Source organism: Manis pentadactyla, chromosome 16, assembly GCF_030020395.1.
Source record: "Manis pentadactyla isolate mManPen7 chromosome 16, mManPen7.hap1, whole genome shotgun sequence".
NCBI lineage: Eukaryota > Metazoa > Chordata > Mammalia > Pholidota > Manidae > Manis > Manis pentadactyla.
Window position 1 is genome coordinate 77,690,708 of NC_080034.1, and position 12,596 is coordinate 77,703,303.

The 12,596-nt window shown below is 44.6% G+C and overlaps 1 protein-coding gene across 3 annotated transcripts in view; it reads right to left on the minus strand.

The window, feature by feature from the left end:
- The window catches only part of CAP2 (cyclase associated actin cytoskeleton regulatory protein 2), a 118,294-nt gene that overhangs the window by 96,451 nt on the left and 9,247 nt on the right, over nt 1-12,596 (minus strand). For 2 of the 3 annotated variants that reach the window (XM_036911698.2, XM_036911696.2), the window contains exon 2: nt 263-384. In XM_036911698.2, coding sequence (XP_036767593.2) covers nt 263-383 — 121 coding nt within the window. In that variant the 5' untranslated portion in view covers nt 384. Of the gene's footprint in view, nt 1-262; nt 385-7,283; nt 7,463-12,596 lie in introns of those variants that run through there. The other variant, XM_036911697.2, reaches the window with a different exon arrangement.

Genomic DNA, 12,596 nt, shown 5'->3' on the forward strand with positions numbered 1-12,596 from the left:
GGAAGAATAATGATATTTGGCGCACGGATCATGCCCTTAACAGGCACAGATACGGGTAGTTTTTGTGGATTGGGGGTTGGATCTTTTTTGCCCTTTGTCTCTTTCAGAGATGGCCTGCATCTCGTCGATGTCCTGGTCACCCATAAAGGAAGGGGCCAGGGAGCTGAAGAGGCCGACGGAACTATATCTTGAGAGCTGAGTGACGGGGACAAAATGCAATGACCCACATACAGAGCAGTAATGCTGACATTTGCAGCCCTACCTCTGTTGGCGCTGTTCATTTCCCCACAGTCCAGCGGACACCGGCGTGACTCTGCAGACAGCGACTCCAGTCGGCCCACGACCCGCTCCAGTCTTTCCATGAGTCCCTGCATCTCTGCCATTCTAGAACGACAAGGCACAGATGCAGGCCGGGTGAGAGGGACGGAGGATTAGCAAGCTGACACCGTCACACTTAACAGCAGCAGGAAGGAAAATAAAAAATTACTCGGACTGGATTTAATTACCTGACCTCTCCATGTCAGAAAACATATGAAATTCAAAAGAACATAAAATTTGGAACAAAAGAACACCCGACAAATGATATTGAGCTTATTTACTGCGCCATTCAATCACTTTTACCAGCTCATATGCAATCACAAGTATTCACTTTACACCATCATCACATGTCCCCACAGATGTTTCTTTGTGCTATGACACAGGCTACGTCTGGCACTTACTTAAAAGAACGTGAACGGATATCTCACAATTATATTGCCAACTTTTATCCTGCAAAGTAGTGGGAGCATATTCTATTTCCAATAATTCTTTCTGTTTAAGTGTAATTCCAGGGGACACTGCACTCATTGATAACCCTTGTTTACTCAATTACCTTAAACCGACTACGAACAAGGAGCGTCTGAAACTGTGTAACGTTTAGCAGGCAAGCAGGCCACCACCTCCAAGAGCTAATTATCTTCTACTTATCTCAGCTTCCAGTGTTTCTGTCGACGAATTGTTTTAAATGAGCTATTCTGAATGGCAGAGATTTTAATTTAAAATATTAACAGGGGACATTTCCTTTTGCTGCCCGTTACTGTGAGACAAAATTTAGTTTTAGGTGGGATGGTTTTGGAGACACTGACCTTGTCACCCAGCACTCTTGGCTGGGATAAATTGGGTTTGAAGCTGACTAAGGGATTGGGGATAAAAGTGGGAGTGGTACCATCCTCCCTGCTTCTAAACAGATCTTAGATAGCTACGCTGAGCGTTCACAAGGCGGATGCCTCCACGTTTCCGGCCCTGGAATGTCAGGTTATTGGGGCAACCTCGGAGGGAGTGGACCCAGTTGAATCTGGCCAGGTTCAGGAGACCCAGCTTATAGGTGCTGTCTCTCTGATCACACCGGCCTTGGACAAGCTGTTGGCAAAATGAGGCTGCGGCCTCGGAGAGAATAAAACATGCCTCCGCTTCATCGGTGTCTGTAGTTCTCACTCTTCCCGAGCATCGCTCCGAGCCAAAGAGGACCGGCAGGCTCCTGCAGCACACAGTGCCGACCCAGGGCGTGGGTTAAATTTTATTGCTCTAAGATGTGCAGTATTGTTTATTTCTGCTGGGAACTAGGTAATGCATTTCTCGTCTGTATTTTCTATTTTGTTAGCTTTGAGCTTAAACATAACGACAATGTGCCACTGCCGTTGTGGAAAGCAAGATTACACTTATCCAAATGTGTGGATAGCTCTGTCCTTCTGTGTCTGAATGTCAGATGGCCATTAGATACGGGTGGGGGAGTTCACCGTCTATTTTGGAAAGTCGTCTCCTCTGAAACTGCCAGCACCTACTCTTTCAAAATATGGGGCAGTGTTCTCTGCACGGCTGAAATCAGCATCTAATCTCAGGGGGATTCAAAATTAGAAGTTTCTCATCTATTCTTTTTCTCTTAACGTCAGGGCTTTTGCTTCCATCACAGTTGAAAAAGAAGGGGCAGGGGGAGATGAAATTCCATTGAACCCTTTACTAGTGATCTTGCAAGGGAACTGGGTATCCTGTAGTTGGGTGAAGGTCGCTGGAGAAATGATACAAGCTCCTCAAGCCATTTAACAGTTGCCCATGTGTTCGCAGTTACCTATGCTCTCAGCTTGCCAAATGTTGCCACCACAGACCCAGTGCACGCTGGAGAGATGTTTGCTTTGTTGGCACCTCCCTGTGCCCCAAGAGAAAAGCACCAGCCACCGGCCGCGGCTCCCAGAGCCCTTTGGGGAAGGCCTGTTCCATTTCACCCTAAGGACCTCTGTCCCTGACTGTGGCTTAATCGGCCTCCCTGACAAGACTCAAACTCACGCTATCTAACAGTGCTCCTAGGCTGAAAGACAACAGGGGCTGCTCATGAAGGGCAAGGCTGGGCAGACTGGTGTGGAATGCAGGCTAAAGGCCAGTCAGATGTCACTCCGTGTGAAATCACAATGAACTGAAGTCTAACCACGGCCTCTTAAGAGGTCAAAACACAGCTCATGGAAGGAAGCTGGAAAGATGCCTCTGGGCTTAAATTTTAGAACAGTTTCTAAGAGAAACAGAAGAACAAATAAAAGAAAAATACACCAGGATATCAAAAGTACATGTTAGCGTTCCCAGGGAGAATGACAGGGGCTCAGATGGCTGTGAGCTCATCTCCCCAAACACACACACACACACACACTTCTCCCCACATGTGCCCTCAGCTGCTGTCCTAGCTCTCAAGAATGAAGAGAGAACAGGGAGGCGGATTCCCCAAATTCTTCCCAGGCAATCCCTTTCCCCTTGGTTTTTCAAAGTGGATTTAGCCAAGTTTGGAGGAGGAGGTGGGAGCGAGCAATTAAGAGATAGGCTGAGGGAGCGGATGGAGCGGCCCAGGCAGACGCAGGCGGCGAGGTCAGGGTAAGCGATGCGGCGGAGCCACGTGGACCGTCAGGACACCGGCAGGGAAGGGGCATCAGCAGGGCCGTTGACGGAAAATGTTCTGAGAATCAGATAAGAAGCAAAGAGACGGCAGACACACAGCTGCAGGGTCAAGAGAGAGACCGGGTCAGCTCTCACCCGGCGCCCAGGTTCTCTGGTTATGAGCAGAAGGCGGCCCCAGCTGCCGTCCTCTGCAGCCTGCGGCCTGTAGAGGGTAGACACCGGTATCTGACCAGACTGGGAGAGGGTGTGGAGGGAAAAAGGGGGAGAACATAGAATTTCATGATTTTCTCTTTCTAAAAGTCTGTTTCACGGAATTTTACTTGAGGCTAATCCTAATTCCTTGTTTTATATTAATTTTTGAGCATTCCTTTTTGAGTTTCTTTATAGTGAGAAGTATACACATCCCTCTTGTCATTTTTTTTCTTATTTGAATTTCCCCCTCACTTTTCCTTTTTTGAAAGTTTAATTTCTTAAATTTTCATCAAAGCTAAATGTGCACAGAGTCAAGAGTTCTACAAGTCTTACAGCAACAGTCTCTCGACTGCTTGCGCCATGTTGGGACTGAGACTCAACCATTTTCAATTATTTTAGCTTTTTCTTTTAGTGATTACCTCTTTATCTCTATACACATGCTTCTAGCTCTATGTCTGGTTTGTTTTTCTTCAGTGTTAGGCATTATCGATTGAGTTCCCAGCAAAAACATGAGGGTTTACTTTTCTCTTACCTGGTCCCCACAGCCACATACACTCATATTTCCTTCTGTCCCATCCTCCCAAAAGTGTTATGTCACAATTTGGGAGTTAGCAGTAATCAGTGTTAACACAATTATGACCAGTCACAGCCGAGTTATAGGAATACTAAAATTATCTTCCATTTTTTGCACAAACTGTTTTCCTAGAGCCAGGTTTTTTCAGCTTTTCAGTTTTCTCTATATACTTAAAGATTATTCATCTCCAAACTCATACACACAGTTGTGTAGGTCTTTTAATAGCACCAAACATATCTGGAATCTATTAGGTTTTCTTCTCAGAGGCACCTCTTGTGCAGAGTTGCTCTAACTGCCAGCCTGCTCCCAGGCCTGCTGTACATCCCTGACCTGGGGTTAAACCTTCATCTTCATTCTAGGTTTTTGCCCCCTTCTCTTATGTGATATCATCTGGGGTTTTTTTTTTGTTTTTTTTTTTTTGGATTCTACATCCTCTTCTTTCTTGGTGTACATTGGGAAGAGCATTGTCTTCTGAAAAAAGGTACATGAAAGGTCCACTTTTTGGAGACCTTGCCCATCTGAAAATTTCTTTATTTTGCCCTTACACTTGATTGGTGGTTTGAGCATAGAATTCCAGGCTAGAAATTTCCCTCGGAATTTTAAAGGCATTGCTCCATTGTCTTCCAGCTTCCTGAGCCGCTGTTGAGAAGTCCGAAGCCGTTCTGATTTTTGATCCTTTAGATGTAACCTGTGATTTCCTCTTTGGAGAGAGCTGTTGGGATCTTCTCTTTGTCCCCAGTGTGTTGAACTTTCTCAATGATATGCTTTGTTGCTGATCAAAGATTTTCTTTATAAATGATTTTCAAGAGGTGTAGAAAAGATAGGAAAATGGGTAGTGAACACTGTTTGTCTCTGGGTGAATTTTAAACCAAGCCTGGGTGTTTTTTTCAAATAAAGAAGTTAACATTCTAATACTTAAACAATTCAAACTCTTCTCACACCAAAAGTATATGTTTACAAATACTTCATATACTTAAGTAAGAATATAGCCTACCAGTATTCTCTCATATACTTTCTTGGAATAATACAGTGTTCCAGAAACATTTTCTTAGGAGAAAAGACAGCTGTCTTTGTTTAAAAAAAAAAGTCTTCTGCTTCATTGGTTGTCTTATGAAGTCCATCCTTAAAGTACAGATATTTGGTTCCTTACACTGTCCAATGTTCAATGTTATGCCAATAGTACAATGACTACCTTTTGTAGTCATTGTAATAACAATAGTCAATGCAATAACAGATAGCAGTTCTATACTTTTTCATAGCAGTTTCCAGAAAGGGAGAGTTTCCCACACTTTCAAACATTTTATAAGGTCTCAATTATTTTGCTCATCTTTAAACTAAGGTGGTACAGAGGAGCCCTGGTTACGGAATCACTAGTTGGTGGACTTTGGGAAAAGAGCTTAATTTTGCTTTGCTGCAATTACTACCTAAACATTGGGTTGCTAGAAGCATGTACACAGGCATATCGAGTCTGGCACATGGTCAGTGATAAACATGTTAGTGACTGCTTTGAACACAGGGCATCTTGTTTTGCTCTCATGGGAACAGCTCGATCTACAAACCAGTTCATCAAATCTCCATGTATTTGAAATGTTGAGCAATCATCTACAAGATCTGGCCAATGGAAAAACTTTAGGACAGTTTAACCTTACAATTTTTTCAATGTTTCATTTTCCTCTGCCACCAACATTTCTAAAACAGGCTTTCTCAAGTCCATGTGTTATTATTGTACAATGAGTATTTTGCTATGTAATTAATCATTTTTAAATCATATATTCCCCCTATTTTTAAACTGAGATATAAATGACATGTAACATTGTATTAGTTTCATTGTACAGCACAATGATTTGATATATGCATACATTGCATAATGATCGCCACAATGAATTTAGTTAACATCAGTCACCATACATAGTTACAAATCATTTTCCTGGGATGAGAACTTTTAAGATCTACTTTATAGTAACTTTCAAATATACAGTACAATATCGTCAACTGTAGTCGCCATGGTGTACATTACCTCCCTGGGACTTGTCTATCCTTTAACTGGAAGCCTCTAAACAATTTCATGACTCTTGTTTTTAAAACAGTCCTCAGCTAAGGACACAAGCACAATCTCTGTGGGACCATTTTTGGAAAATCACACTCCTTCATCCGTCATATTTTTCTCACCCAAACCATCTTTTTTTATTTTTTATTAAGGTACAATTGCTATATACTCTTATGAAGGTTTCACATGAAAAAATGATGTGGTTACTACATTCACCCATATTATCAAGTCCCCACCCACACCCCAGTGCAGTCACTGTCCATCAGGGCAGGGAGATGCCACAGATCCACTCTGTGCCTTCTCTGGGCTACACTGCCAAACCATCTTTTATGCTCAGTGGTGAAAGGTCTAAGGTCCTAACTATTCAGTCTAACCAGCTATAAAAAGCAGCTCTAATAGATGCTTTGAAAATTGACACCGCATGGCCAGAGTAAATAGTGATAAGCCCAGAATAACAGCCTATTTGTCTATATTACGTTCTTGGTGTCTATAAGACACACTGCCCGATTAAATTACTGCCATGTGCTATCTTTTCTGTTAGCACATGCACACCCCACCTCCCAAGGAGACCAGTCTGAGCTTTGCAAGGACTGACGTCATATCTTACTCTTTTTGTATCTTCCACTGAGTCCTGCATGCTGCCATGTACACAGAGAATTCTATAAATATTTTTTGATTGACTAATTAATTGGCTACTGCTCACTGCCTTTCTGTCACCTGCCCACTCACTGGCATAATCTCAGATCAGGCAAAAAGCCAGATTTTCAATGGAGAAATTTCCATTTAAATGAAGATACTAGATTAGTTTTTCCCACTTAAAATCACGTGGCTTCCTCTACACTTGCTCCCTCTGATGTGAACCTTTGGGTTTTCCATAGCTCCTTTTTCCTGTAGGATTTCAGATTTTTTAAAACTCCACATTGTCCAAAGTGTTTTGTAAATTCCTCACAGCAAGTTCACAAAGCAAGGGAGAATGCTACCTTGGTAACATTTTCATGTTAATAGAAGGGCTGAGTCTTCCAGTTTCTCTGATCGTTAGCTTAATGTCCTCACTAGGCCAAAGGTGCAGAAATAATTATGAGAGTTTCTACTCTGATTCTGTAGGGGAGACCCAGATCCCAGGGATTCCAGAGATCCTGAGGCTAAGATTAAACAGAAAAGAGATCTGAAATGACAGGAAACTGAAGACTTTCAAACCATCGCTCATGGTGAGACTGGGCAGTCATATGTGAGCTCCCTGCGAACCACGAAATCACAATGGACTATTCTTTCTGTAAGTCCACCCAAATTAAAAAATATTTGTTAAGCTATGATCAAATCAGACTGCTCTACATTGTTGAATTCTCTTTCCTACGACCTTCTGTTCTTTCCCAGGAAGCTACCAATCACTGGGGACAGTAATCCTGAGATTCACTGTTGCTACTTGGGGTAACGGTATGTACAGAAGAATCAAACCATCCTATGGATTCATTCATTCATTGATGGGCTCACTGAATATGCTTGCTTCATTCAATCAGTTAATCTCCACCACCTACTAGAGCACAGTGCTCTTACCTAGAAAATCAGAGGTGACCAAAACACAGCTCCTGCGCAGCCGTAGCGGGAGGCGGAGGAAGCAGAGCCCACTCAGACAAGCCAGGCACTTGCTTCACTAAGAGACGCGTTCACGTTGCAAGGTGCCTGCCTCTTGCTCACCCTCCTACGGAGCATGTCTGGATCCTGCTTCTCAACAAACAGCAAAGAAAGCCACCGTTTTGTTTTTCGTTGCAAAGAAGTTTCAAGAGTTTCTGAATTTTGAAACAGTGTAATCAGAATACGAGAGATCAGACAGTGATACAAGTAAAAAAAACACCTTAAACTTTTTCACAAAACTGGAGAAAATATATATGAGATCCCGATTAGCCATATGACTCCTGGAAAAACTCTAATCATGTCTCAACGCAGAGAAAAAGGGCAAACTCTTCTGCCTGACTTTCAAGAGGACCTGACTCCAGTCCTCCGTCCTTCACTGAGTTCCCAGGATCTCAGCACAGGGCCGGCCCACGTCCCGGCCGCGCCCCAGCCCCCTCTGCGCTCTGCTCCTGCTGCCCCACGGCCCCCACGGCCCCCCGGCCCCTGCTGCGCCCATTCTCGCCACACCTACTCCTCATCCAGGTCCTGCCAATCAGAGGTGACTTCTGATTACCTGCTGTCATTTACTTCCTGTCACTTCCATCAAACCCAGAATAGGGGATAGAAGGGCAAAATGGGGGGTGGGCATGAACAGGTACCAAGTTCCAATTATAAAATAAACAAGTCTCAGGGGCGAAAAGTATAGCACAGGGAATGTGGTCAATACACTGTAATAACTGCTTGGTAACAGACGGTGACTAGACCTATCCTGGTGAGCACTTTGTTATGTATAAAATTGTTGGATTACGATGTTGTATGCCTGAAACCAATATAATACTGTACATCAACTACAATTCAATTAAAAAAAAGAAGGGTGAAATAACCACATACACAAACTCCCTCCTCGTCCCCTTGGGCTGTCCCGCCCTGTGGCGTCGCTCCTCAGCCACCCCTGATCAGTCTTGTGACATGAATCATCCTCTGAGGTGGAATCTCTGAGGATAAGAGGCTGGGACTGGGAACCTGATGTAGTGGAAAGAGCGTTTTGGCCTCAGAGAAGCTTGATTTGAGATCCAGCCCCCTTGACTGACAACCTATGTGAGTCTGAGCGGAATATTTAACCTGTCTGAGTCTTGGCTTTCTCTCTCCTAATACATGAATTTATTCCTTCTTCTTCGTTCACTGACTTAAGAAAAGTGTATGCAAACGTGTTTTGAGGTGTGTTGTGTGCTGGCTGCTGGTCTACACAGACGGGCGAGCCCAGACTCTGTCCTCAAGTCCCCATGATCTCCATGAGGAGTGGACAGCGTGGCTGCTGGGACAGGCCAGCATGCCAGGACACCAGGCTGCAGGGCACTGGGCTATTTCAGCAGAAAAGAGCCCAGTGGGAACTGAAACCACGGGAGAAGTCTAAGTATATCCTGAAGGCGGGCTCTGTGCCCGGCCTTGGCATGGTGGGGGTGGGCAGGGACAGAGCCGTAAAACCACAGACTGAATGCTGAGGGGGACCAGGACAGACCCCGATTCCATCCCCCTATCATGAAGTGTGGACTCCCTCAGCTAAATGTGAGGCACAGGCCTTGCAGTGAAAAGAAGCTCCTTCCCCAGCCACCCCCCCAGGATCCTTCCTAGGCTGCTATGCTGTTGGGGAAGTCTTTCCACTCCTGCGTCCCCACGCTGCCCTTTTGCTGTTGTTTAGACCATGGAGAGGGTAGAGGTCGAAAAGGAGCTTCTAGGGGTCCCCCAATGGCTACATCCCAGAACTGGGGAAAGGAGAGCCACGGAGACTCCACCAGCTGGGCCACCACCACCTGGGAGCGTTTCCTCCATGAAGTAAATGCACCGCTCTCCTTGTACCCCGGATATATAAAGAATTCTCACACTCAGTAAGACAGACACTCCAATTTAAAAATGGTCAAAGTATTTGAATAGACATTTTTCTCAAGAAAACATACAAATAGCCAACAGAACATGCTCCATATCAACAGTAACCAAGGAAACATAAATTGAAACCACAATGAGCTACCACTTTATAAGCACTAGGATGGCTACAAGCAGGAGACGGACAGTAACAAGGGCTGATGGACGTAGGGAAGCCGGAACCTTCCTACATTGCTGGTGGGAATGTCCGGGGGACGTGGGAACAGTCTGGAGGTTTCTTAAAAAGTTAAGCATGTGTTTGCCATATGACCCAGCCATTCCACTCATAGGTATCTACTCAAGAGAAGTGAACACATATGTCCACACACACACAGACTTGTACACAAATGTCCATGGCAGCATCATTTGTAATAGATGAAAAAAAAAGCGGAGGGAAGCAACCCAAGTGTCCACTAACTGATGAATGGATAAACAAAATGCGACATGTTCATGCAATGGAATATTATTCAGCAATAAAAAGGGATGAAGTGCCAATACAGCCACACCCTGGATGAAGCTTAAAGACAGTATGCTAAGTGAAAGAGCCCAACATTGTATGATTCCACTTAAGTGAATATCCAGAAAAAGCAAATCTATAGAGACAGAAAGTAGATTTGTGGTTGTCTGGGACTGGAGATAGGAATGGGGAGTGACTACAAATGCACACAGAGTTTCTATTTGAAAGAACAGAAATGATTTAAAATAGGATCATGGTGGCAGTTGCACAATGCTAGAAATATACTAATAGTCATTGAATTGTGGACTTAATATGGGTGAATGTTATGGTATGCAAAACTGTACCTCAATAAAGCTTTCAAAAACAAACAAAAATAAATACTGCTCCTTTTTATAAAGATACAGTTGAAAACCAGTTAAATCTGAGTAACTTTGCTCCCCTCGTGTCCCAGCAGTCGTAGGTGGCAATTAAACTTCACCAGAAGGGAGGCTGCACCCTTCACTTCTGGACCTGGTTGGGGGGTCAAGGCAGGAGGCAGACCAGAGCAGCCATTCCCGCTGGTTCTCTGCTGTGCATCAGAATCCCTGGGGAGAGGTGGGGCCTCCTAAATGCAGATTCCTGGGCACTGCTCTCAGCAATGCTAATTCAGCAGTTCTGGGTATTCCCAGGACTCTGCATTTTTAAGAGGCACACTTTGGAGTACAAGGACCCATATTTTGAGAAATCCTATGACAGAGGCAAGCAGGCAGGCTGTGGGCACATGTGTGAGTGAGGGGTCAGGAGGGGTGGGTATTCAACTATGCCCTAGGAAGTAGGCAGGCCACTAAAGTTTTGTTAGGAACTAAACTAAATCTCAAAGCATCACGAGGGTGTTACACAGAAGAAAAGTGAGTAAAGTGAAGGCATTTCTGAGTGTATGCCCAGATTAAAAAGACATGGAGGCATTTCAACCAGAAAATACTTATTTACTATGTGCCTCTCAGAAGCTATCTAAGAAAGCATGAGAAACAAAGTATCGATGAATAGTTAGAAAAGTGGTAGATAAACCAGGGGTGGGGGGGTGACTTGGGAATTGACTACCAAGGTGACAGCGGGCTGAGGAAGATCTGAGAATATGTGGGCTAGGCAGGATCTGAGGAAGGACTGCATTGGACGCAGCGGGGCCCGGAGGGAAAAGGGAGAAGGGAGGATGTCTGAGGGGCCTTGTCTGGGGGTAGGGCGGGGCCAATGAAAGCGGAGTCCGACGGAGGTGGCCGATGCAGAGAGGGAGCTCCAGGTTAGACGCGGGAGTTGGAAGTGCCTACGGAGACACCGAGGCCTGACAGCTGGCAGCAGCAAGCGGGGCCTGAAGCTCAGGGGGCTTCTGGAGGGAATTATAAGCATGACCTATCAATGCCACTGACTGCCCCGGGACGCTTGGGAAGATCAAAGGAGATGACGAACTGAACTTTGTGGACTATAAAATGTGTCATTATTATCACTGACCTCTGAAAGCTCCACAGTACTCGTCAGCGTGATCTGTACCCCGGTGAGCGCACAATCCGTGAATTATTACTGCGCGTGTCACCACCTCCCCTGGCCCCCAAACCCAGTGACAGCAACACGGCAGCACCACACTTCTCAGACCACGTCATAGAACACGAACACATAAACGGCAGGAATACCTTTACGGAAAGCACAGAAGGTGTATCATTTTGTATGGTCAGTTATTTCCCACAACATGACTAACAATATCTTGCATTGTTAAACCCTGTTGTTTCAGTGTTAAGAATGCCGTATCTCTCTGAAATAATGAAGATAATAAGGTTTGCTGAAATTATTTCTAATCTCAAAATTCACTGGCATTCATTGTAAGATTCATATACAATTGAATAACAGATTCATCAACTCTCTTAAAAGAAAAACCCTAAGGGTCATTTCTTAATAGCTTGGCCATTCTTCTGCACAGACGTTTTCAACAAATGCAAGCATGACTATTTGATTTAAAATAGCCACGTGATGGATTTGGCCCCCTTGTCCAGCCCCTTTTGCTTCTTCATGCGTCTCCAGCCTCTGGGTCGACATCTACCGGGACTTCGATTTATTACTTGTAACAAAATCAGAGTTTTCAAATAGACTATAGGTTCTCTTTTGCTCCTTGGACTTAGGAGCCCAAAGGGGAAACAGGGAAAGAAGGCAAAGAAGAAAGAAAAGAATGGTGGGGTGTGGGGGAAGTAGGGGGAGGGGACAAGGAGAGACACTGAAAGAAGGGCGCTGCCAGTAATGACCGAGAGGCTCGGCCCTGCACAGTCTATCTCCGCTGCGTTCAAAGTGCAAAAAGCAACCTGACTCTGAAAGATAAAGAACAGTGACTGAATGAGGAGGACAATCAAAACTTGAAAAGGGGACTTATTTTTTTATTATTATTTTATTTTTTATTAAGGTATGATTGATATACACTCTTACGAAGGTTTCACATGAAAAAACAATGTGGTTACTACATTCACCCATATTACCAAGTCCCCACCCACACCCCAATGCAGTCACTGTCCATCAGTGCAGCAGGACGCCACAGATCCACTATGTCCCTTCTCTGGGCTACACTGTTCTCCCCGTGACCCCCCACACCATGTGTACTAAACATAACACCCCTCAGTCCCCTTCTCCCTCTCTCCCCACCTGCCCTCCCACACCCCTCCCCTTTGGTAACCACTGGTTCGTTCTTGGAGTCTCCAAGTCTGCTGCCATTTTGTTCCTTCAGTTTTGCTTCATTGTTATGCTCCACAAATGAGGGAAATCATTTGGCATTTGTCTTTCTCTGCCTGGCTTATTTCACTGAGCATAATGTCCTCCAGCTCCATCCATGTTGTTGTAAATGGTAGGATTTGTTTTCTTCTTAT